At 47.3% G+C, this 23,952-nt stretch overlaps 4 protein-coding genes across 7 annotated transcripts in view; 2 read left to right on the top strand and 2 right to left on the bottom strand.

The window, feature by feature from the left end:
- Positions 1-72: 72 nt before the first annotated feature.
- Positions 73-2,608, bottom strand: neu4 (sialidase 4). The gene is made up of 3 exons (XM_029171677.3): positions 2,075-2,608; positions 1,734-1,989; positions 73-1,653 (listed from the first exon to the last, which is right to left on the bottom strand). Exons 1-3 carry the CDS (start codon positions 2,273-2,275, stop codon positions 743-745), a joined length of 1,368 nt encoding a protein of 455 aa, XP_029027510.1. The 5' UTR covers positions 2,276-2,608; the 3' UTR covers positions 73-742.
- A 1,063-nt stretch (positions 2,609-3,671) lies between these two features.
- Positions 3,672-5,703, top strand: wdr53 (WD repeat domain 53). Of its 3 annotated transcripts, none has more exons than XM_029172150.3 (3): positions 3,672-3,773; positions 4,292-4,783; positions 4,873-5,703. In XM_029172150.3, exons 2-3 carry the CDS (start codon positions 4,298-4,300, stop codon positions 5,524-5,526), a joined length of 1,140 nt encoding a protein of 379 aa, XP_029027983.1. In that variant the 5' UTR covers positions 3,672-3,773; positions 4,292-4,297; the 3' UTR covers positions 5,527-5,703. The 3 variants fall into 3 exon arrangements, with proteins under 3 accessions (XP_029027983.1, XP_029027981.1, XP_055369973.1); XM_029172148.3 differs by having other exon boundaries at positions 3,679-3,773; positions 4,289-4,783; XM_055513998.1 differs by lacking the exon at positions 3,672-3,773 and adding an exon at positions 3,826-4,067 and having other exon boundaries at positions 4,289-4,783.
- A 746-nt stretch (positions 5,704-6,449) lies between these two features.
- Positions 6,450-8,966, bottom strand: srprb (SRP receptor subunit beta). The gene is made up of 7 exons (XM_029172151.2): positions 8,765-8,966; positions 8,326-8,420; positions 8,144-8,221; positions 7,972-8,054; positions 7,726-7,862; positions 7,558-7,612; positions 6,450-7,238 (listed from the first exon to the last, which is right to left on the bottom strand). Exons 1-7 carry the CDS (start codon positions 8,904-8,906, stop codon positions 7,028-7,030), a joined length of 801 nt encoding a protein of 266 aa, XP_029027984.1. The 5' UTR covers positions 8,907-8,966; the 3' UTR covers positions 6,450-7,027.
- A 470-nt stretch (positions 8,967-9,436) lies between these two features.
- The window catches only part of LOC114868121 (collagen alpha-1(XXVI) chain), a 15,764-nt gene continuing 1,248 nt past the window's right edge, over positions 9,437-23,952 (top strand). The window contains exons 1-12 of one of the 2 annotated variants that reach the window (XM_029171499.3): positions 9,437-9,955; positions 10,047-10,169; positions 10,306-10,409; positions 18,410-18,471; positions 18,621-18,744; positions 18,989-19,087; positions 19,218-19,346; positions 21,051-21,103; positions 21,198-21,260; positions 22,630-22,665; positions 23,083-23,127; positions 23,204-23,288. In XM_029171499.3, coding sequence (XP_029027332.1) covers positions 9,783-9,955; positions 10,047-10,169; positions 10,306-10,409; positions 18,410-18,471; positions 18,621-18,744; positions 18,989-19,087; positions 19,218-19,346; positions 21,051-21,103; positions 21,198-21,260; positions 22,630-22,665; positions 23,083-23,127; positions 23,204-23,288 — 1,096 coding nt within the window. In that variant the 5' untranslated portion in view covers positions 9,437-9,782. Of the gene's footprint in view, positions 9,956-10,046; positions 10,170-10,305; positions 10,410-18,409; positions 18,472-18,620; positions 18,745-18,985; positions 19,088-19,217; positions 19,347-21,050; positions 21,104-21,197; positions 21,261-22,629; positions 22,666-23,082; positions 23,128-23,203; positions 23,289-23,952 lie in introns of both variants that reach the window. The other variant, XM_029171498.3, reaches the window with a different exon arrangement.

The raw sequence follows: 23,952 nt of genomic DNA, 5'->3' as shown, positions 1-23,952 counted from the left end.
ACTGTCTGACATTAAAGATGCTGCTCATTAAGCAGGTGTGATTTTAAAATAAGAGGTTGAAGAGTTGTAATTACTGAATGGAACGTGTTGCTAATAGTCACAGTGGAGTCTATGTTTGCTTGATGCTTCAGAGTAAAGTAGCATCATTAGCAAAGCAGCTAAATATTTCCACAGGAAGTACTGTCCTAATATTTCTATTAAGATTTATTAAGTGGAAGAAGATTTTATTCTGCTTGTTAATCAGTTGAAAAACAAAAAGAAAACAAAAGCAAATTGTGAACATTATTTTATTCTGAGGAAAACGTTCATATTCTGTTTACAAACACTGGATCCTAACAAATGTCATAAACTAATATTTTTTTGCGATAAGAAAGTGTTACAGTGAGCAACATTACAATAAAAAGCCTAGTAAGTGGTTTGCGCCTCAACACAAACGTCCTCAGTGCAAATGGTTCTTCTTCTCGCTGTTTCCTGATGTGAATATGTCAACTAGTGACGACTGGTTTTGTACAGTACGTCTCCTGTGGTTGTCAGTGTCTGGGTCACATGGCCCAGAAGAAGCAGAGTGATAGTGGAATAAATCCACTAAATAACCCAGAATGAACAAGTCTAATTACAATGTGAACAATATTTTCTAATACATGGTGATATTCAATGATGGGCTGTTTTTTCATATGATGTCATTGTTAATATGCTTTAAGTTATCCTTGATATCTGTATTACAACCCTCTAAAAACTATACTTAAGACACGGAGCACATGTCAGTCATCTTTCTCTGCTTTCTGCTCTTCTTCGCCTGAGCCGCCTGTTTGGCGCCCAGCTGAGCGCTCCGGGGCAGATTATCGATGAGCTCGTACAGGGTGAAGATGCTGAAGCAGATTTCGTCGTAGGCCGTTTTCGCGCCGCACTCGAACAGGCAGGCGAAGGCCACGGCGGGCGCCGCTCCGGGCGAGGGTGCGAGCTCCAGGTAGGCCAGGTCCGAGTAGGCGCTGGGGCCCTCGTGGATCACCCAGGGGCCGCGCCAGCTGTCGGGGTCGCGCGGAAACAGGCTGAGGAACACGCCCAGATCCTTGCGCGCAGTGGGCCACGTGGGGTGGGAGTAAACCACCCAGGTCGGGGTGAGGAAGTCTGGGGAGGAGGCGTCACTGGGTGACGCGGAGCTGGAGGGAACCGGAGTGACGCTGTGATTTGAGCAGGACGTCCAGTGTCTGGAGCGGTGCGATGGCTGGTTAAGCTTCCGTACCAGGTGTAACGGCGCAGGGAATCCAACGGTGCTGCCGTGGCAACCGTTCCGGGGCTCCACCAGCCTCAGCACCAGCTGCCCCTCCTGAAACACGGCCCCGTCGTCCAGGCTCAGCGCCTGCACCCTGTAGCCCAGCGGGCTGCGCGCGTTGCAGTACAGCACGTTGGTGCCGTCCTCCTCGTCCACCGACACCATCTGACACTCCACGCTCTCCGGCCCCGGCACCGCCTGACCGAAGCGCCAGGTCCGGCCGTGGGTGTCACTGTGGAAGCAGAAGGCGCGGGGGGTGGTCTGACACAGCTGGCCGAAGCACTCTTTGCACTCGATGTGGTAGGCGTAGGCCGGAACCAGCAGGCGGCCGGACTTGAGCTGGAGGCCGTGGCCGGGGCCCAGAGCGAAGGTGGCCCATTCTGGGAGGAGGGAAGCGCAACGTGCAGATATGTGAGTCAGTGTGAGTTTGGGAGGCGAGAGCACCATTCGTTTCTCTGACCTTCAATGGTGTCTCCTATGACTCTCTTGGTGAGGTCGGTGACTGGACTCCAGGTGTCGCCGCCGTCGGTGCTGCAGACGTAGCAGAGCCTGGTGACGTTCTTCCCCGTCACCAGCTGGTACGACTCCGACGTGTGGCCCAGCACCGCGATGAAGAACAGGAAGAGCGTCCCAGTGAAGTCGTCGTACACCGGGCAGGGGTTCATGGAGCGGTGGCCGGGCAGGAAGGCGGAGCCCAGGACGCGCATGTCCTCCCACTGCAGCAGGAAACAGAGGGAGGAAAGGAAATCGGAAAGGACGAAGTCAACTGACCAACACCGTGGGGTTCAGGCGGCAGCGGACCTCCACATAGCTCCTGTAGAAAGTGCCTTTTCTCATGACCAGCAGATGAGCCTGGGAGTCGGACGGGCTGAGTCTCTCCTCACAGAAAGCCAGGAAGGATTTGGAGCGGGACAGGTAGAGCAGCGCTGGGACTCTGTAGGTCACTCCATTGGGCTCCTGGTGGAAGAGCACGGACCTGGCAGGATAATAGGGCGACCTCATGATGTCCGGTGCTGTAAATCTTTCGAGGCCTTGCTAAAGAAGCAGAGTGAGCAGGTGTAGCAGTAAGTAGTTTATAGATAAGAACAATTCACACAAATGGTCTCACTCATTCTATGGATGGGTTTCTGAGAAGCCATTCACTCAACAGTGTCTGGAAACAGTTCAGTTACTATGAGCTGTTCATCTGTCTGTAATCATCTGTTACTAATGTGAATTGTGTTTATCCTCTCATCCATCGCATCTGTGTTAATAAACTTCTTCTGCCTGATACTAGAGCCTCTGCATGAGCGGTTTAACATTCAGTTTGTAAATGTATCATGTCTTTTGTCTACACATTTGTCATTTAAGCATAATGAATGTCCTGAACACACGTCTAAATACGAGCCCACTCACCCCAGATCTTAGACATAATGCTAACAGGCTCCATTAACGCTTAAATACAAGAACATGCCCTCACCCAAGGGCTGGAGATGTTTTAAATAGGCGTAACTTGTCAAAAACAATGTAGTGTTCATCTGCAGAGTCGCACAAACACATTGTGATAACTGAGTTTTACTCATCTTTAAGTTATGAACAGAATTAATAAATAGCTGCAGGGTACTTACATTCAAGCTGCTCTGTGAGATCTTCTGCTGCTTTGTGCTGATATAAATTATGTGTCAGGACTTGAATGTTGGGTTGACAGAGCAGTGTGTGTGTGTGTGTGTGTGTGTGTGTGTGTGTGTGTGTGTGTGTGTGTGTGTGTGTGTGTGTGTGTGTGCTGTCGGGTGGGGGCCTGAAAGCTGCGGCCTCTTCTCTCTGCTGCCTATTCAGCGTGGTGGTGCTGTTCACTGACCCAGAAATGGGCCGTACTCATCACATCTACAGCTTTGGATGAATCAGCTCAGAGCAGCCATTGTGGAAATGGAGGTCAGGTGGGAGACGTACAGAACTCAAATTCGATGACGGTCCCTTTTTTGAGTCGTCTGTGGTTGTTCATTTCTGCAGTATGTGTAAGAACTGATGCTTTGTTGCTTTCACTGTGAAGTGTGAAGGATACCACCACTACAAATGGCCTGTGTGCCTGAGTGTTAAATGTTATCGCTGTGTTCCTATAGAAAATGATACATTATAATGTATTAAATGGGACCACATTTAAGCCACATGAGGTGGCTCCAATGTCAATTATTTATAGCTGAATAAAAATTATTTTATATATGTTATTGTACAAGTGAAGTATGGTTCAATTATGGTGCTATGGAACTAAAACCCTAAATTCTGACTTTCAGGAGGATCTCTTGTTAGAACGACTAACAAAAACCAGACCATTTAAGTTATACACAAACTAAACAAACATAAACAAAATTATATTACGCATCCAGTAGTGTTACTTTTCATTAATTTCCTCCGTTTCCTCTCTAACTTTACCACCTGACAGCCTGAAATTAGGGGAAAGTAGGTGGGTTGTGACGTCATCATTCGGCGACTTAGCTGCACATGTCAGGCTAAACACGGCAAGGTAAAATAATTTTCATATGATTTTCTTAAATGCATGTGGATACAAACATGTAAACAAACATGTAAATCATGTTTGTATCATGTGTATGTTAATAACAGCGTGTTTATCAGCGTTGTCGTCGTCTTGCTTTAACTTAGCAGGTTGTTACATATTAGCTTTTAGTTAGCAGAGCTGAACATGAGACTGGTTTCATCTAGTTTATGGTTGTTTTCTCTTAATAATTTTAGACGCATTACATATTACACAGATGTTTGACGCTACTTGCAGTGGTGGAAGAAGACACATGCGGCAACTGTAACACGTTTCATTTGTTTTTATTTTAAATAAATTATCTGCAAAGTAAAAATAAATACTTAGAAGCTGAATGTTTGTTTTTGTTTTGCTTCATAAAGCTGAAGTAATGATAAAAAAAAGTTGGAAATTAAGTAATTTTAACTGATATGCTCCTGTCAAATGGCTCCTTAGACCTTACTTTGGCACATTATTGGAATCACTGCTCTTTGTTTGTTTGTCAGCAGTCAAGCATGGCCAGCCAGTGGTCTGAGGGCCACTCCACATCCGTCTTGTGCGTTGGAGCGTCTCCAGTCCCTGAGGGTCTCCTTGCTTCAGGCTCTGAGGGTGGAGAAGTCACAGTTTGGAATCAAGAAGGAACCATCATAGGCAGAGTGTCTTTCCCAGGTGAAGACTGCACCAGTGTTGTGTTTTCACCTGCAGCTCCAAGCCAGCTGTATGTGTCACACAGAGAGACTGTGAGCGTTCTCGACCCGAGGAGCCTCAAGGGCCCCGTGGAGGAGTTTCAGGGTGCAGGCGAGGAGGAAATCAATGCTTTGGCCCTTAATGAGACTGGTTCGGCCCTGGCTGTGGCCGATGACTCTGGGGCCGTGCGGGTACTAAAGCTTCCGGGGGGAACCGTGTGTAGGACTCTTCGCAGACACACTAACATCTGCTCCTCTGTGGCTTTCCGGCCTCACAGGCCCAATAACCTGGTCTCTGCTGGGCTGGACATGCAGGTGAGGAAGAGGAATGCCAAAGGTTGTGCAGTTTTTGTGGTATTTGATAACATTTATTTTGTCAATTGTTGAACCTCATGTGACTTTAGGTGATGCTGTGGGGCCTGCAGAAGACTCGCCCGCTTTGGACAGTGAACCTCCAAGATATAACGGAGGAAGAAGAAGCCCATCAGCAGCGTCCAGGTCAGCTTTTCAACCCTCCGTTGGCTCACTGCGTTTCCATATCAAGCTGTGGAAACATTTTGGGCTGTGCAGCGGAGGACGGGCGGCTTCATCTCATGCGGATTGGCAGTGGTTGTAAACTGGAACAGCAGGGAGCAGTCAAGGCCCACAGTCAGGGAGCATCACAAGCTCACTTTGTTAGCTTCCTCTCCCACCCGTACTGGCTCGTCACGGGGGGGAACGACGGCCAGATCGCCCTGTGGGACCTCGCTAAGCACCCGGTGGTCGCTTCAGAGGAAAAGACCAAAAATAAAGTGTCAGGACCGAAGCGCAGGAAGAACAAAGCAAAAAGGAAAGAACAATCTGAAGATAAAGCAAAGACAGCAGAGGAGGAAGAAGCAGAGAATGAAGCAGCAGCAGCAGGAGGTGCAGAGGAAGCGGTGGAGCAGAAGGCAGGGCCCAAACTGAGCATCAGTCATGGAGACAAGGTGAACTGGCTGTGCCCTGCTGTGCTGCAGGGACAGCCCAGTGTGGTGGTAGCAGATCAGAGCAGCAGTCTGACTGTCTACCCTCTGTCATAACTGTAGACTCACACACTGTGACGGAGTCCTGTGTTTTAGCAATACACTGATTTGACTTCTCTTATGTTGGATTTATGCATTCATAGAGGTTAAGGTGGTCTGGTTGTCTCCCAGATTTCAGTCCTAAATAAAAAAAATCTAACAATTAAGTTTCTATGTTAGAACTCTATTATGGTCTTAGTTATAGTCCTTTGATAGGGAACAGCCGTTAAGACTCATGAATAGAGTCTCTGGAGGTGTGGTATATGGCGCTTGGCTGTTTATTTTTATTGTCTCTTTAAGTCTGATCTGTGGGGAAAAAACAAATGTTAACACAACATTGTCAAGTTGATCTTCAAAGGAATAAACTTACATAAAGTATTTGGAATGAGATTTTACAGTAATCACCAGACACTGTACCCTTTACTCTATGGCTGTGACTCATTTGTATGTTTGTGTGTGGGGGGGGGCTGTGTAAATGTCATCAAAGTAACTATTTTCAACACTAGCTTGTTTTGTTTTTTCTGGACTGACTTAAAACATGCATTTATTGTTCAACTTGGTCTGTGGTGCTTTCAAAGATAAAAAACACTAAATACAAACTATATGCAAAAGAAAAGTCAAACTACTTTGTTCCCAGACATACTGCAAATGACTGACTGCCACACATTACACACCCAGACACCTAATTGCTCAAAGCCCCTGTGGTCTCTTGTATGTTTTCATCCCCTAGGGACCAGTGGTGCTTTTAAAATTAAACTGCTCCATGTGCTCTCACTCTCATGTAATAAAGTTCCAAAACAATTAGGTCTTATGTTAATGATTAAATCATTACTTGGCTGTGTTTTTCCTTTTCCACCCTGGTCTTTAATTGGGCCTTTATACACAGTCATCAAACATCAGAAGGTTTATATATTTATAATGTTCTAAACAAGCCAGACAACTACAAACACAAGATTTTATTCTTTGTGACAACAGCAAATTCTTCCATTCATTGAACATGCATTGCATCCACTTGTACACAAATAAACCATGCTTCTGCAAAGAAAAACACTTCTATAAGGAAAGCAGAGAAAAGGCACAAAGCTGACTGCTGGAGGTATTGAATCAAAGACGTCATACTTTGTTGTGAACAGCATCTTCTATGTCACATTAGCGAGATGTTTCAAATCTATGAATTCTTGCAGATCTATAATATTGTTGCCTTTAACTGTAAAACTACATTTTTTCCAATTTTAGTCAAAGCTCGATATCAAGCCAAATAAAGCATCTTTAGGACAGAGAGTATGTTTCTACACGGATGAAGCCGCAACACTGCACAGCAACGTGACAATCAGCTACATTGTTTATTACATTCAGTCCGTGTGTTACTGAATATGCTCCTAAAGGTCCTCCACCTCTATCAATCTGTGGTAAATGACAGCACAGTCTAATCCAGTTACTCCAACCTTTGATTGTTGTGGTGACCCAATCTGAGGTCCGCGTCTCTGAGGAAAACACTGAGAATGTTGAGTCTTTGATTTTACAGTTTAGCCAGGCTCCTCTCCAGCTTCTCAACGTCTGCATCCCCCTCTTCACCCTTGCTGCCACGGGCGCTGCACTCCAGGAACTCCACCTTCAGGGGAAGTTGGCTGAACTCAAAGTCTTTTCCTTTCCTACCCAGATACAAACTGCGGCCCACAGAGCCATCCTGGGAGCTGAGGGCAGCCGAGCGAGTCACTCGTAATGTGTTCCTGTGGGAACATGAAACAGTGCAGATACCTTAGACTGCTGCAGACTGCATACAAGAACTAGTCAGTTTGTAACTACTATTAATTCTATCTAGTAACTTCAGGACAGAGATAAACCAGCAACACATTAATCCCAATAACAAATTACAATAAAAAATATAAAGACATTGTAGAAATAGACTTAGATGCTGTAAGAATTCAAGTCTGAAGTGTCAATTACAGGGTTATGATAAACAGCAGCACTAAAAAGGTAAAAAAATGTGTTTTTTCAGGACTTACCTGAAATAATGCATCATATATTAACGGAACAAAAACTACTTACAGTTCCTTTTCCAGCTGCTGCTGAATCAGTTTAGCTGATTTTGCCATGGTGACATCTGCAAGGAAGAAACATCATTAAATAAAAACGGGGCCACACGTCAAAACAAAACAGATCGAGGTCAAAGCCAGGAAGATTTAAATGAATCTTAGCTTCTTCAAATGTTGTCACCTTGTTTATTACACGCTACCAGAACAGCTGGAGTGTTTCTGGAGATCACCGGGTCTGTCAACAAGTTGTACAGGAACTCCGCCACATCTCGCACTTCCTTCTGGAAAATAGCGCTGTCCACCACAAACACGATCGCTCTAAAACGGTGGGAGACGAGACAGGAGCACGCGCATCAGTCTGGCTCTTGGTACCTTCTCATCCCTCACAGACAAAAACGACAGTCATTTCACAAAGGTTTGTGCTCACCTGGCTGCAGACTTGAACTTCTCCAAGTACTGAGGGCGAAGGCTGTCGTGTCCTGGCAGGTCAATAAGAGTCCAGGTGCTGCCCTGAAGCCCGGGGGGAGACAGAACAGCTTTCAACGTGACTGAATGATCATGAGGTCGATGACAGGAGGCGGATGAAGTGCCAGGCTTACCCTGTCATTTTTGGCTTTGTAAGGAGCGCTGCTGTCAGTGATGGAGGTCTGCGTCCGCTTGAACTTTCCTGACAGCAGCTGCATTAAAAAAAAAAACAGTAAGCACACAAACCCCGCACCAGTCTCAATGATCCGGTGACAGACGACGTGGCGATGGCGAGCTGCGTTTCTCGCCAACTCACCCTGCTGAAGAGAAGCGTCTTCCCGGAGTCGCACAGTCCGACCAGTAGCACAGCACTCCTGACTGTCTTACTGGTGAGGAAGTACTTCAGAAAAACTGAAAAGAGCACAAACAGTGTTACTCACTTGTCCTTAACAAATAATTAACTCACGTTGTCTATTACCCAAAACAGCGCACTAAGCTAGCAAAGAAAAAACCCAACACATGTACAGTTGTAGGCGTTAGCTGTAGCTTAGCATTTAGCTTCCTATGTCGCCAATTCAGATGATGATCTCGCTTTTCCTTTATTAAATTGACATAAAAGACTAAACCCAGGCGCTGAACACGCTCTTCATAAACACGCCATATAAAAGGCAAGTCCACTAAGCTAACATATGTGTGGGCCTAGCCTGCTAAGCTAATGCTAGCATGCTAGCCTCAAACAGCATCCAACTCCTCACCGAAGGTGATGATAACAACCGCTAAAGCGACGACGACTCCGATCAGAAACACCGGGTCCTGCTCTTCCAGTTGCTGGCGAAGAGATTCCACATAAGGTTCAAATGGGTTCTGTGCCATCTGCACGTCGGCCTTTTCTCCCATGTTACCCCCGCTGCCTGTCCGAGATAATGTGAGAGTAAGACACGTCTCCTCCTGCAGCCTGCACTAAGCCCGGCGTACCAGCAGGGGGCGCTGTTGACCACCGCACCGGCACCGTTCAGCCCCATCGTCTGCACTGGTGGAGCGCTGGTTAACAAAGTCAGGAAACAGTTAATCTAAGTTTTTTTTTCAGTTAGAATTTTATCGATTTTATTTTTATGCCTTTATTTCAGCTATATTTATGTAAACGAAAAGTATAACTATAATTCAAATTTTTGTATGTCCTTTATATATTTGTAAAATCCTGCAAAAACATTTACTCTAGTTCGCTTATTGTTCAGTCTCAATGTATAAAACGTTTTTACAATTATAAAATGAACAATACTCCTTGACCAACGTTTTGTTTGAATCATTTATTGCGCTCTTATTACTGTGTCTAATATTTTAGCGCACCGTTCAGTGCAGTTATGGAGGCTTGGTTTCCAAAAAAGCAGTCTGCTGTAGAAAGAATAGAGGCAGGATCAGATTACTCTCCAAAGTTGCCGAGTGCTCCTGGTTTCGACGGGAACCACGTGCGCTTTTACGCGTCGCGTTCGGTCTTCGCGCTTTTTACGCGCGCTGGATATTTGACTCCGCGGTCCTCGGCACGATGTCAAACGTCAGAAACGAGCATTATTCTATAGGAAGAGGCTGCGTGTCATTCATCCCGGGCTGTTGAGGGGCAGTGTGTTTCCCGTCGCGAAGTCGAGATGATCAACTTCCAACGGTCTTTTCTCCCCTTTGCGTTGCACTTATTGTAGAGCTGTCAAAGAGGCGTTATTAACTCGGAGAATTACTTGAAGCTCGCCGGTTCATCTGTCAGGGACACAAAGGAAGGCGATGGCTTTGTCTCCTCTTTGCGCGCTGTGCGTGTGCCTCGGCTTAGTTTGCTCCTCCGTGGGAACGGGCTTCGTGTATCATTTTCCCGGCATCACTGTGCAGCGGCAGCGCCCCGGGTCGGAACAAAGCGGCGGCTCCGGGGCGCCCGGCAGCGCGTCCCGCACCCATCTCAGGTACGTACGCGGCGGGGATGCGGCGCGGACGCAGGGGTGCGTGGATGATGGGGGTTTAAAGCGGACGACCTCGGCTCCGGTATCGTTTCAGGAACTGGTGCCAGTACACTGTTTCTAAAACGGTGTCCTGCCAGGTGCACAACGGAACCGAAGCGACGGTGCAGAGGGTTTTTCAGGGCTGCAGATGGCCCGGACCCTGTCCCAAAGTCATCAGGTACCCCCCCCCCCCACACACACACACACACTGATGGTGACCACCACTAACCCATGTACCACTACTTGTATTTGGAAGCTGCTGGTGTTTGTGCTGATGCCTCCCTGTAGTCACTGCAGAACCGTGTGCTCCTCAGCTACAGGACGGTCCTCAGGCCGTCCTTCAAGGTCGCCTACAAGCAAGTCACTGCGCTGGAGTGGAGGTGCTGCCCAGGGTTTGTGGGAGGAGAGTGCCGTGAGGGTGAGTGTGTCATGTCTGCGTTGCTGCTTTGTTCACAGCGCGTTTTGTCGTCGGAGACTAATTGACTGCAGGATTTAAACCAGAACCACGTGTGCCGCCCGGAGCCATCTGTGTCTTTTTAGCGGCACCAGGCCGCTTTACCCACATCAGTGGCGTTTTATGTGTGTAGTCGGGTCGGTTGCTAATCTCACTACTGTGCAGGGCCCTCGATACGACTGTAAAGTTGTTTTGAATTACAATTCAAAGCCTGCCTTGGATTACGTCTGGGACCAGGGACCGCAGGCAAACAGCAGTTAGAAGGAACCCTGTGCTCTGCGGTCGTGTACCTTTTTCCTTTTACAGCGACGCGTCTGGAAAGACCATCACGGCACAGAGGCGGTCCTGCCTGTCTTTGTGAATATCATCATGGCTCTTACACTCAAAGGAATGAATGAAATAAAAGAGCTCTGAGGAGGGTCCGGCAGAGCTGCTCGTAAAGTGGGAGGTGGTCCTGGTTCTGACGGTTGGGCAGCTCCTGCTCGTTACCGCGGACCGCCGACTCTGAGCCCAGTCAAGAGCAGCATTTTGACCCCGGGGCGTGTCTCCGCACTGGCAGGAGGGCAGGCGGAGGTCGAGTTTTCATACGCACGCGCACGCGGAGCGGGGGTTTCTGTCCACGGCTCGGCGCCACATCATTCCGCGCGGCGTGTTTTCTGCACAAATGCACGGTTGTTTTGTGATAGAAAAACAAAAAAAAAGAGAGAAGATCCGTTCATCCAGCAACTATGCAGCCGTAGTCACAGTGTGTTCACGTCCTCCAGGAAGTGACTCCACTGAGCAATTACTGCACCTTGTTCCATTTTGCAAAATTATTCATTGTTGCACTTGGACGGGAAGTAACGAAAACACACATTAATACTGAAGGAATAAACACAGACGTTATAACAAAACCTTTGGAAACCATTATTTGTCCGGCAGTGAATATTACTCCTCACTAGGATTAACATATTACTCCATGTGCAGACAATTGCCAGAGATTATGGTTCACTTGAGACCAAAGTGGTTGCAGGAGTGTCAAGAAGTAATCTGACTGTTTATTTAATATTTACTGAAATGTATTTGCACGTCCTAATGGCTATGGAGCAGAGGGAAATTGCCTCCATATGGGGAGGCAGAAGTCTGGGTTTGACTCGTGGAGCAGACCTTCAAGGCCGAGGCTTTAGGCCGGGGAGGAGGGGAGCTGGCAGCGGGGTCAGTGGGTCAGGGTTACAGGAGGAGACGGGAACGCTTCCATCGGCGGGGATGAAACAACAAGGTGTCAGAGCCGGCAGACGCGGAGGCAGCTGCGGAGCTGCAGCGTTTCAGGAGGAGGGAAGGAAGACGTGTACGGTATCAGGGTGGGGCTCCAGCTGCTACCAGCCGCCCAGACGGCAGCGGAGCTGTGGGAAAGTGGCCCTCGTGGGATTAACGAGCATGACAGGCCAGCGCTTTGAAGCCTTCGTGACTGAGCGCTGAGAAATCCCACTGTACCCAAACGCTGCTTTGGGCGAATAAAGGAACCTTCTGTCAAGTAGAGGTTGTGAAACGTCATAAATTGTATTTAAGGCATCGGAGACCTCATACGAGTCACTGCCCTGAGCCAAGAAAGAGCCCTGCACAGTTTAAAAGCCGGCTTTTTGTTCGGGATCGAAGGCGATGTAACGCGTTAAGAGCTTTAGACCTGATGCTCCGCAGGCTTTTCCCTCTTCTGGAAGCCGCCGGCGTGCAGGCGTGTTTCAGGCCAAGCGCTGGCCGGCGCCGGCGTCCTCCTCCGCCGCGTCGACACGCGAGCCGTGCCCGCCTTCTAATCAGCGCGTGGGTGCCGCTGTGCCAGCTGGCCGGCGGCTGCATCGCAGCGAGAGACGACAGCCCGGACTAATAGGATGGCATCATCTCCGGTTTCAGCCCGATAGCGGCGCCCTGGCTCCGCTTCAGAGGCCTCCAGAGGCCTGAGAGATGGAGGAACAGGATGCATGGGAGGCCGAGGTCCAGCTGATGAGGCGCTTTTTCCTGTCACCCCTCTGGAGTCTTTTACATGACTCCATCTGCTTTTATTACCCTTACATCTACAGAGAAATGAAATGTTTGGGGTTCTAAGGGTGTAGCGGGCGTCAGAGCTGTGAACCTGGAGCCACAGCGGGCGTCTACACAGCGATGTGCTGCATTTGTTCTCAGGGTTCATCACAAATTAGACACGCTGCCGCGCTTTGGATCCGCTGGAGAGCTCTGATTGCGCCTGATCGTAGCAGTCAGCACAGCTCCGCCGTAATCAAGGCAGGAGATGGCAAGTACACGCGCAGCATATGGGTAACATATTCAGATCGGATGATGAAGAGTGCAAGTCTGCACGCCGGAGGGAGACGGAGGAGATGCGATCACCAAACCTCCAGATTTTTGACAGATTCTGTGGAGACGATCACTGAAGGTCCAGAGTTGAGCTGATGTGAAGCGTATGAAACATCATTGTTGTCGATCCTCCATCCAGATGTTCAGCTGTAATCATTATGAGACTGATTTAGATAGCAAACAAATATTATGCATGTGGGGAAGTTTGGGCTTGAACCCATCCTAAATCAAATCCAAAACTAAACCACCACGACCAGTACAACAAGGCTTCGGGCTTTGACTGGGAGAGTCCACTGCTTGTTCATTACCTGTGCACGTCTAACACCAGCATCACAGGAAAACCAGTGTTTAGTTAGTTTTCAATGAAGGTGAACCCAGAGCTGCCCTGGTATCGGTTCTGTTCTGTTTCCCCAAAGATCCGGTCAAACAGACGCTTCATAGTTGTAGGGAGGTGCACAGCTCAAAGTTGACCAGACGTCCAGTCTTACATGAATTGCTTTTGCATCTTGTTCTGTTGGGCAGACAAAGCTGACAGTCGGAGTCACGGCCTCGGGGTTAAAGCCATCAGCACCGTGATAATGATCATTAGTTGCAGCCCTGGTGTTTACATGCAGCACTTGAATGTGCAGACGTTTGAAGCCTCGCTGGGGTTCGAGTGGGCTGTTTTGGCTGAATGCTCGTCCTCTTGTGCATCTCCTCTGTTCTCAAACGATTCTCTTCACACGCTCAGAAGTATTCTTTCATTTTGTCATCTATAACCTTCTAACGCTCCCAAAGCGTTTGGCCTCTCTTTCGGTTGCAAAGCCGGAATTTTTCTGTGTTCGCTAATGGAAAGTGGGAGTTTTCCGAACAGATTTCGTTGACACCCGGAGCCGTCGATGCTCTCGACAGTCTGGTTTGTGCTGGCCGCGTACAGCGCATTTCAAAGATTTACATTTCGCTCGCAGCTCGCTTGAATGACGGCATGGAACACATTTGGAGGAAATGTGTTTGTAATTTCCCCGCCGTTAGCCCCCTGCCCCCGTCTCCTGCTTTGTCATAGCAGCACCTCAGTGTATATTTGCACACATGAACACGGCAGTATTGTAGGTAATACCTGTGCATGGGAGAACTTGATCCTAAAAGAATTAGAGCCAGGACCACCCCCGATCGCAGCAACAACCTCTGATCTCATGCAAAAGGCCTTTAACAGAATCTAGTGCTGGTTATTAGTGCAGGATGTTTCTTTCTAACATGCCTAATCAGGACTTTCATTAAAGAAGCGGAAAAAGGTGACTGAAAGTCTAAAGTGTCAAAGGGGTTAATTTGCTGCAACGCTGTGTCAGCGGTTTTGCCCAGATGAAGGTTTGAGGAAGGTGTGATGAAGCCCAGCGCTGGGAGGGGTTAGAGCAGACATCATTTAGTTTCCTCCGTGGTTTTGAGCCTAAGCACGCAGGCCTTCGCCACCCCTGACCTCCTGATCGCCTGCGCTCATCACTATCCTCCTTTCCATCCTCCCTCTTCATTTAGATCTTCTGAGCGCGGAGTAAAGCGATAAAACAGAAGCCAGTCCCACATGTGCTCCTTCAGACCAGAACTCAGCGTGATGATATGACTGATGTCTCTGTTACGTCCCCACTCGCGCTGGAATATAGGTCAGAAGGTGACCTCTGACCTGCCGGGAGCTCAGGGATAACGTGGCCCGATCTGCGTGATGGATGGTCCGTTCCTGCTCCTTTATCGCCGGGCGCCCCTGCCCCTCGCTGACATCTTTCCGCGAATGCCTTTGACGCTCTGTCTCCAGTTCTGCACATCTGTTTGTGCAGAGCGCGAGCAGGTCCGCATCCAGCGAGGGTTTCTAATATCAAAGGGTGGCGAGGCTCCGTAGAGCTGGTGGAGTCATTTACTTCAACCAGGCTGTTTGTGGGTGATTCCTGTTTATACATCAGGAAGGTTTATCTCTGTGTGAATGGGAATACCAAAGTCGCTCTGCACAGCTGAGCCGACACAGCGAGTCCAACGGTTGGACGCGGCCCCCGCTGTCAGAGGGCAGGAGGTCTCAAACCTGTGGGTGCACCTGGCAGCCAACGCCTCCGTCTGCAGCCACGCGCTGTGGCTCCACGGGATCCTGTGCTGATGCGTAGCAGCTATGACTGATCAGCCTGGACCCCCTATGAGTGCATGCTAATTGTGCTGCCTGTCTCTGCGGTCGTCTCTCCTCACCACAGTCACACCTCATCATGTCGGAGCGCGACCATGACTATATGTCTAAAGCCTTGTGATGTGTTGCCAGGCCTTCGGCACCGGAGCAGCACTGGCTGAAAGGCTGGAGGACACGTGACATGAGTGAAGGAATTCTGGCAGCACGAGAGAGTTTCAGAGAAACGTGGTTTATTCTGGACGGGACCTGTTTCATATTTATGCCCATAGAGCAGCAGTCCCATAATGCTCTGTGGCTCGCTGTGCATGAAGAAATGTCACTCTCACGTGATGCAAAATGACCATAAATACCAAATATTTGTCACTTGCAATGTATTAATTGCACAGAAATTGTGTGTGTCCTGTCACATTGAATCAAAGTGGAAACACTAAATGATGCTGCTACTGGAAGTCTGGCTTCTCAAAAAAGCTTTTTTTTTCACCGTCCGCCAGCCACCACAGTCAAAGTGTGTGTGTGTGTGTGTGTGTGTGTGTGTGTGTGTGTGTGTGTGTGTGTGTGTGTGTGTGTGTGTGGTGCCAGCTGTTTTTCATGCCACCAATAGCTGACCACTTGTTGGCTCGGGCTGACACACAAAAGACCCCTGGGATGCAGCCAACATGCTGAGGCTTTCTGTGGTCTACACACACACACACACACACACACACACACACACACACACACACACACACACACACACACACACACACACACACACACACACACATTTCTCTGATTTTCAAATAAGGATTTATCTTTGAATGTTTCCGATCTTATTGAAACTGAGCGTTTTGCCTGGAGGGAGTTTGATGTGAGGAGCCAGTCTGTTCACGTCTCTGCAACTCAACTAATCACACAAACCCAACATCAGCTTTGCTTCTGTTTTGGATATGTAATTCATTTATATGGTGCATTACCCAGCAATCACATATTTGCTCATGTGATTAAAGCTTTCCGTCTGTGGTCGTTTTGAATGAGCTGAATTTGCATTTTGCTTGTCTCGTCTCCTTTGTAAACGAACTCCCAATCAACTGAAGCTGATGAAACCTTAATGTTGTACAGTTCAAATCAACTGCTCGCTCACTCGTTATGTTGGCCGCTTATACGGGTCGCATGAAGGGGCCCCCAGTCCATCACAGGCTGGAATCGAACCCGGGACCTTCTTGCTGTGACTGCTCAACTGCTCAAACATACAAATCTCTCCTTTTTTGGACTAAAAAAAATCTCCCCATTCTTTGTGTTTATTTGGCCTCTCACTAAAGACAACATGATTTAGAAGCTTTCCCATGAGCTGAGCGCACTCCAAACAAAATAACCCACTTTTATGTTGCCATGGTGTAATTATGGATCCAAACAGGCTCTATAGCTGTGGTCTCATTCTAAATATCAGCTCAGCACAGCGGACGCTTGGTTTTCGAACCCGACATAATTTAATTCCAAGTGCAGAAAAGGAAAATCCCACTCGCCACCTTTTTTAAAACTGCAGTTGTTGTGCCCTGCTTCATATTTATGCTAAATTGAGTTCTGGTGTTTTCCTGTGGTGTGTGTGCTCATGACATGAAGACCTGCCTGGAATATTTCTGGCTCGCACTGGGCAGGAGCTGAAAACTTGACAAGTGGGCTCATTAGTGGCCTGGAAACCTCTGTTTTTAGGCCCGGGCAGATGATGCTCGTCATGGACCAGGCACAAATGTATATTTCTGTCGGGCCGAGCTTCCAGCGAAACTGCTACGACTTATTGTGTTTAGACCAAAACAAGTCGATCATCTTCTCGAAATGTTGACGGAGGGGGGAAAGAACTGAGTTTGAGCCCGCAGACGTGTGACTGGCTTTAAAGCCTGCATGTGTCTGAGCAGGATAAGGTCTGCCTTGTTCTCTGCCGTACTCCAGCCTGTTAGTGCTAGAGTACGTGTGGGTCTGTGGGGAATTTCATTACTTTTGCTGGTTGTGGAGAGTTTATCCAAATATGGAGTTAGATGTTAAGTCGCGTTGGCCCTGAGAGGTCAGGGCGCCCCTGCTCTTCTCAATGGGGGTTCTCTGTTGCAGCGGGGGGGTGGGGGGTTGTTGCCCAGGGGTCCATTGTTATTATGATTTAATGCAAGAGTAAGATGTATTAACTGTACTGGTGGTGAAGAACAGCCAATAACACCCCCCCCCCAGATGCTACTGATGAAGCATCCGGACGTTGTTGATAATGAATAAGTCGTATTTTAGTCAATCGGCGCAGTCAGTCACAAGCAGTAGATCAGCGGGGTCGTTTTGGCCTCAGGGGTATTTGGGTTAATGAAGGCCGAGGAATGTGTTTTGGATTGAGCTGTTGATTGTTGTTTCCGTCTGTGGCTGCGATTCAAGATGGTGAAATGAGGCATTGAGCAAACCGCACCCGCGCAGTCTGCCGCAGCCCCGGCCTGGAGGAGCACCGGCGCAGACCCGGGCCGGGACCGGTCCGGTCCGGCAGAAGCGGCTGCGGCGGCGGCTGTTTTTAGCCTGTCCGCGACGGCCGCCAACCGTGGTTTGCGCAGACCAGAGCTTTGTGGCTGGAACTTGCAGTCGCGTTAGTTATTTGCAGCCGTTGCATCCCCGCTACGACCACAGCGTGGGTGGGTCCCATCTGTGGGACTGACAGCTGACATTCCTGACTTCTTATGGGCCACAGACCAGAGGAAGATTTAGAACAGCATGTAGAACCTAAACGACACCATCCTTTGTTTTACGTTTGGTGTCACAGTCACATAAAGCAGCCAAAATTGCTGCGCTCCAGGAATGTAGGCTTATCTGTGGTTTAGTGGTACCAAGCTATAATTGGTGTAAAATATTCAGTATAAGCATTTAACTGACATGCAAATGCATGTCAGTTGCACATGCCATGAAATTAAAAATACAAACACAACAATAATAGGACCAAAACCAACAATGTCCGTCATTTGTTACTTTCCATTTAGCCCAACTTCAAACACACTGATTGAGACTAAAGAATCTTTAGCCTATATTATTTCATTGTTTTGCTTTATGGTCATATGGTCATGGTCAGTGTCTTGTTTCATCCACAGGTGACTAGTCCACCTGCTCAGCACCAAACAGCTGCCAAAGCAGACCGGCTGTCTGGCTTTTAGGCGCGAGAGACTTAAAGACAGTAAAGGGAGAAGGCTGTAGCTGAATGAGGATTGAAGCCCCGCCCATTTGGATGAGTTGTGAGCAGATAGACAGAAAACAGGTTCAGTCTGAGGTTGGACAGGTGTTTGTTTGCGTGAGAGAGACTTTAATGTGGAACCTCCCCATCTCGTAAAAAAAAAAAACTCTTGTAAAAGTCCCTGTGTCATTCGATGTGAGCTGCTCATTGTGACATAGGCACTTGTGATGTGACAATCGTATTTCAAAGTGACAGGATTGAAGAAAAGGAAAATACTGTAACACAGAACTGAGTCTGAAGCTCCTTTGCTCATCTTTCCTTCTTTTTTAGAGTGTTTGAACTGCACCAGCTTCACCGACATGAACAACAGAATAAATGTCATTGAATCAAAGGTAAAGACTATTTATCTGCGCTCACTGTCCAAGTTTAACCCCTGGTCACCTACAAACACTTATTTCATGTTATTTCACGACATCTTGAAATCCTGTCGGTAAACACTTGTTTCAACAGATGTGGCTCAGAGTTGCTGTTCTCCTTCCAGGTTCAGCTGTTAGAAGAGGGACGGTCCTCGCTGCTGTCAGCCAGCCCTTTCCCAGAGGGCTCCACACACAACGAGGTGGACGCCCCCCAGCCCACTCCCATCGGCCCGCCACCATATCTACCAGGTACCGGCACGTCACATCCTGGTTCCGAGCTTTGTCAGATGTGTGGCGCAGGTGCATTTAATTCATTTGTGGCAATGCTTTAGTTATATATTTAGTGGTTTGCGGATTTTTTTGTGAGTTTGTGCCTACAAAGGTGGAACGGTTCTTTCCTGGGTCTGTTTTTCTCAAAAATAATCCTGTGCGAACAGAGCATCCTATGAACTGCAATGTAAATGACTCTGACTCTCTCGGTTGGGGTTAGCAGGAGGCAGAGGGCCTCCGGGACCAATGGGACCTCCAGGGCCTCCTGGTCCTGCTGGACCTCCAGGCCTGACTGGAAAAGCGGGCCTTTCCGGACCTATCGGTAAAACATCGTCCGACCTTCAAACCTCTTTTGCTTATTTAAGGGCACCAGTTCTTAACCTTCTATAATCGCCAAAATGCTTGATTAAACTAAATAAATGACAGGTTCTTTGTGTTGCTTGGTGCCTCAGGACCAAAGGGGGAAAGAGGTTCACCAGGTGATAAAGGCCTACCCGGCCCTCCAGGTCCTCCAGGTCCCCCGGGGCTCAGCTCTTTCCCTGTCCAAGCGAGAGGTGACGTTTTCCAAGCAGAAAACCAAGGTGAACACATCCCTCCACCTCAAGTTCAGTCTTTTCAATCTGGACCAATTCATCCCAGATGAACCCGAACGTGAGCAGCAGCAGATGGAGATCTCACACACATGGTTGAATTCTGTCCCAAGAACAACTTTAAACCCATTCAAGCGTTGGGTTTTTAGATGGTCTGAATCGATGCCAACACCACAAACCTGGTCCATTTCAGCATTTGCTTATCTCGGGCCCATGAAGGTTTTAACATGCACAGGATGTGCACAGGTGGGAGCTCACGGACAGCAGAGAACCACAGCTCCCTCCAAGCGAGCACTGTGTCTCTTTAGCTTTCGTTGGAGGCCTTACATTTGTTACAGCAGGAGTATTGTTTTAGAGCGGGACTGGCTTAGATTTAGTTTAATCGTTTCCGTGTGTTTTACTGCTGCTGAGCCACTGTTTACTGCAACCTCACTTAACACCGTCACCGACAAAGGAGCCAGAATATGAGCATATAAATCATGAGATTAGCTCATAGACTGAATTGATTAGTAAAATGTACTGAGGTGTTTTTATTCATTTTGTCTGATTTATTACATTTATGCTCAATAAAACTTCTGTGCTGAATCGTCACCACTGATTGTGATGACAATTTAAATTTAAATTTGTGTCATTTGGACTATCTAGACGTTATACTTCTGAGCATTACTGCTGAGGTTTCACCACAGGGAGGCAGCATAAGTCCACACTATAATCATTACCTCATGAAGGCTTCTGGCTCCGATTAGGCTCTTGGCTGCGTCTGCCTTTCTGAGCCCAGGACTGTGTCTGCAGGTCTGGAACTATGTAGATCTGGGTCTGTGGGACCATGTAAGCTGAGGGGGGCCAACTGGCTGTAAATCAGGCCTAATTTGTTAGCTGTCAGCACAACAGTCTGCTTTTTGGGTAACAGGCCGTGGCCGGGCGCCAGACGCTGTGCTGGTTAGAGCGAGGGAGGAGATAGCCTGCCACTCATGTGCAGTTGCTCGGGGAGGCGGCCAGGCTTGAGGAGACTGTAACATTAGAAAATGAGTTCCAGAGGGAGCTCGGCTCTTTCTAGAGGCTTTCCGTGGAGTGCAGCCATAATGTAACAGCACTGACTCAGAGCATATGTTAAAGTAGAGCGGAAGCAAGGCATGGTTTTGTACCTAAAAGCATACTACATGCTGAGAATGAGACATAACTTCCCCCACATGTGTGTTTTCGCTGAAGATACTGTATATCATCTCCAGACCCTATTACAGAGGGTCTGTTTTAAGTTGGCCGGTTGTTCCTGTCGATTGACGCCTCGAAGGATTTAATAACACTGTTGACTGATGATGAAGGTCTGTAGCACTGACCGATGAACGCTGATGAGCTTTAAGAGGATTGAGCCGTCAGCATGAAAGGTACAGCAACAGAGGCGGTTTTATTTTGTTTGAAGGTTGGCACATCACCATGTGTGACCAAACAGGTTTTCAGTAGGTGTTTATCATTATATCTCACCATCGGTGCATGAGCATGTATGGTTGAATGGCAAAGGTGGGGTTGGCAGAACATTTATATCACTGTGGAAAACATCTTGTCAGCCTCGTTTAGCTAGTGATTAACCAAAGTTGAACCCTAGCATTGTTCAGATCGTCAAAACATTCTTTGTAAGTGTGATCATTTAATTACAGTGTTAGTATTTGTCCTCCTCACTGTGTGAATGGTCCACAGGGCCTGCAGGACCGAGGGGACCTCCGGGGATACCAGGCCTTCCAGGACAAGACGTGAGTGTCTGCGGCTGAGAGTTGATGATTTTTTAACACGAATATGAACGTGCGGCTGGCATCCTTATTGCATGTCCTGCTGGGTTCCTCACAGGGCAAAGCAGGCCTCCAAGGCAAGCCTGGGGAACCTGGACCTAAAGGAGATCTGGGGGAAAGGGTGAGGCCTCCTTAAAAAATCCTTATCACCAGATTAGCAGGGCGGTTTGGCATATTTGACTCTGATAAAATATCCAATGCTTTTTGTTCTAAGTTTTGTAAGTGGCCCTAGATGTCATGCAATCTTAAACACAAGCAAGCAAGCTTTTCTTCAAAGACTCACTGTGAGCCGTGACTAATTCCACTGCTTCTCTCTCCCTCTCTCTCTCTTTCCTCCAAAGCCAGGACTCGCTAATCAGAGCACCCAAGTCCTAAGTCAAGTCCCCCCTGTAGTTGTCTCTCTAGTGGGCCTTGGTCTTTAAACCTGATCCCCCTCCTCCACTAGCATGCTTTAAGATTGGGGATGGGGTTACTTGGTAGATTAATATGAGACACAGTGTTAAAGTTCTATGTATGTCAGTCTCTGGTTGATCCTGTGTCTGTGCATGTCTGTCCTACTGTCTTACTTTGACTGACACGTCGGATTGGTTTGGTACTGTTGCTGCCGCTCAGCCAGTTGTCTACAGGTGACTGCTTCTCCTGCGTCTGGTGGTCCGGAGATGACCGCTTGTCCTGCCCCTGTTCTTTGATCTCCAGTGGTGAGCGGACCCTCTGTATCTGTCCCTGACCCCAGCTGTTTGGGGGTGATTTGACCCTTGGTTTCCTAAGTACCAGGAGGGGTGCTGTTCCACTGCCATCCACTCAGAGGACATTGTTGTTGGACATTCTGTTTACAGACTTTGTTCACGGACTCGTTTGAGTTTGGCTTTGCTTGTGGTTGCTGTTCCTGTTGTTTTGTCTCAGTTTTCCTGATTTCAGTGGTCTAGACTTTCATGGACTCTTTTGAGTTTGGCTTTGGTTGTGTTTTGCTCTGTCCTGTTAATTTGTCTCCTGAAGACCTGTCATTGTCATTATTTAAACCTGTCTGGATAGCCTGATAACATGTACGTGAGGACTCCCCTCACATACATGTTTTTTCTGTGAGGGAACAAAGACGGAGTCAGACCACATTCAATTCCTTGGTTGTCCTGTGCAAACTTGGCCATTAAAGCTGATTAAAGCTGATGATTCCATTTAGTAATTCTGTCAGTTTATCTGTTAATTGTAAAATGCTGCCAATTCATTCTTTCTCCTGTTAATTCCTACACATGAGGATAGTAAGTTTGAGTTATTGTTAGTAGGAGGGCTGGTTTGATTATGTGTTGTCAATTTTCTTTTGTGAGTTTGGATGAGTTGGGCAGGTCCATTGTATTCAAATATTCCGTAGAGTAGGGATTCGGTTAGCTGCTCCTAGTTTGTCTAGTGTGTGTAATCTGTAATAATCAAGAAGTGAAGCTGGTGAAATGTGAGAGACAGCCACTAAATAATACACTTCTTCTTCTTTACTAAAGGGGCCTCCAGGCGTCACAGGCAACCAGGGCCTACCAGTGAGTATAAGATTAAGGCATTACATATATGAATCAGATGTGCACACAAACACTCATAGAAACCAAATACTGTCCATTTGTTAAATTTAAAAGGCTGTAAGTGGATGTTTGTTGCTGTGGGTTGACCAGAGAGAACAATGGAGAATTTGTGTCGATAAACGTGGTCTAGAAAAACAGTTGTCTTGATGAATTACTTAAGATAAATGTTTATAAAATGTAAAATGTAGCTACAATAAATACCTTTAATTATTGTAGGTTTATAAAGTACTTATACAACTACGCACTGCTGCGCTGTGTATATTTTCAGCAAATAAAATATAATGCCGTAAATTCTAGGATTAATATTATAATAACAGTCTGAAAGTCTAAAATGAAGGTCACTGAAGCACTACGTTGTCATTTGTCATGTTTTCCCAGGGAGCACCAGGACCAAAAGGAGAGCCAGGAGAAGGTTTAAATGAGGTAACAGAAATTGTTCCTACTCCATCTTAGCACATTTGGAAAATTCTTAACAAATTAAGATGATGGTGTTGTTCAGGGCGAGGCTGTGCAGCAACTTAGGGAGGCCCTGAAGATCCTGGCTGAGAGGGTCTTGATCCTGGAGCACATGATCGGTGTTCATGGTGAGGGGAAAACACTCCTTATGGGAATAGTTATGTGAAAGGAAACATGTAATAGCTTGATAAAACATGCTTTGTCTCTTTCTGAGACCTTTATGACATGATCTACACCAGTTTCATGTACAGTAATTTAAAGGTCCAGTAACATACATCTAGACTGATTGTGAGCTATCAGTGTCACTATTACTGTGTGCTTGCTTGTGTTATGCTTCAGCAAGTGTCATTCAAAGACCAAATTGGTCAGTCAGCGGATTCAGTATAAATATGTTGTCTCCCACAACAAGGTCCAGCATTCACGAAATGCTGACCTCAGGTCAGGCACAGGTTGTATACTCTGATTAAAGTGCAAGCTAATGCAAAATGGTGTTTAGTCGTGATGGAACTGTGTGCACGCTTTGCTGCTGCGATGCACAACCTTGGCAGCATTTCACACTTCAAGCCCACAGTGTTGTCTTAGAACAAGTTAAACCACTTAATGCCAACTGCAACATCCTAAATGTTAGTGATCGCCTGCATGTGACAAATGGGTAAACCTGTTAATCACAACACTAAGGTGAGGTGCATTAAAAAAACTTGGGTGTTGTCTGAAGAAGCAGACAACATACACAAGTTTCTGCTGTTTAATTTCCACTTTATGTATTACAAGTATGGTTTAAATAGAAAACAT

The sequence above is a fragment of the Betta splendens genome, chromosome 13 (genome assembly GCF_900634795.4).
Source record: "Betta splendens chromosome 13, fBetSpl5.4, whole genome shotgun sequence".
In the NCBI taxonomy this organism is placed as follows: domain Eukaryota; kingdom Metazoa; phylum Chordata; class Actinopteri; order Anabantiformes; family Osphronemidae; genus Betta; species Betta splendens.
This window is presented reverse-complemented; position numbering and strand designations above follow the sequence as displayed.

Bases quoted from the DNA above. Each gene is read 5' to 3' on its own strand.
- neu4 (XM_029171677.3), bottom strand. From the start codon at position 2,275: ATGAGGTCGCCCTATTATCCTGCCAGGTCCGTGCTCTTCCACCAGGAG. The intron at 1,990-2,074 runs GTCCGCTGCCGC...TTCCTGCTGCAG, and splicing joins TCTACAGGAGCTATGTGGAG to TGGGAGGACATGCGCGTCCT. The intron at 1,654-1,733 runs GTCAGAGAAACG...CCCTCCTCCCAG, and splicing joins CATAGGAGACACCATTGAAG to AATGGGCCACCTTCGCTCTG.
- wdr53 (XM_029172150.3), top strand. From the start codon at position 4,298: ATGGCCAGCCAGTGGTCTGAGGGCCACTCCACATCCGTCTTGTGCGTT. The intron at 4,784-4,872 runs GTGAGGAAGAGG...ATGTGACTTTAG, and splicing joins CTGCTGGGCTGGACATGCAG to GTGATGCTGTGGGGCCTGCA.
- srprb (XM_029172151.2), bottom strand. From the start codon at position 8,906: ATGGGAGAAAAGGCCGACGTGCAGATGGCACAGAACCCATTTGAACCT. The intron at 8,421-8,764 runs GTGAGGAGTTGG...TGCTCTTTTCAG, and splicing joins GGTTGTTATCATCACCTTCG to TTTTTCTGAAGTACTTCCTC. The intron at 8,055-8,143 runs GTAAGCCTGGCA...CCCGGGCTTCAG, and splicing joins ACAAAGCCAAAAATGACAGG to GGCAGCACCTGGACTCTTAT.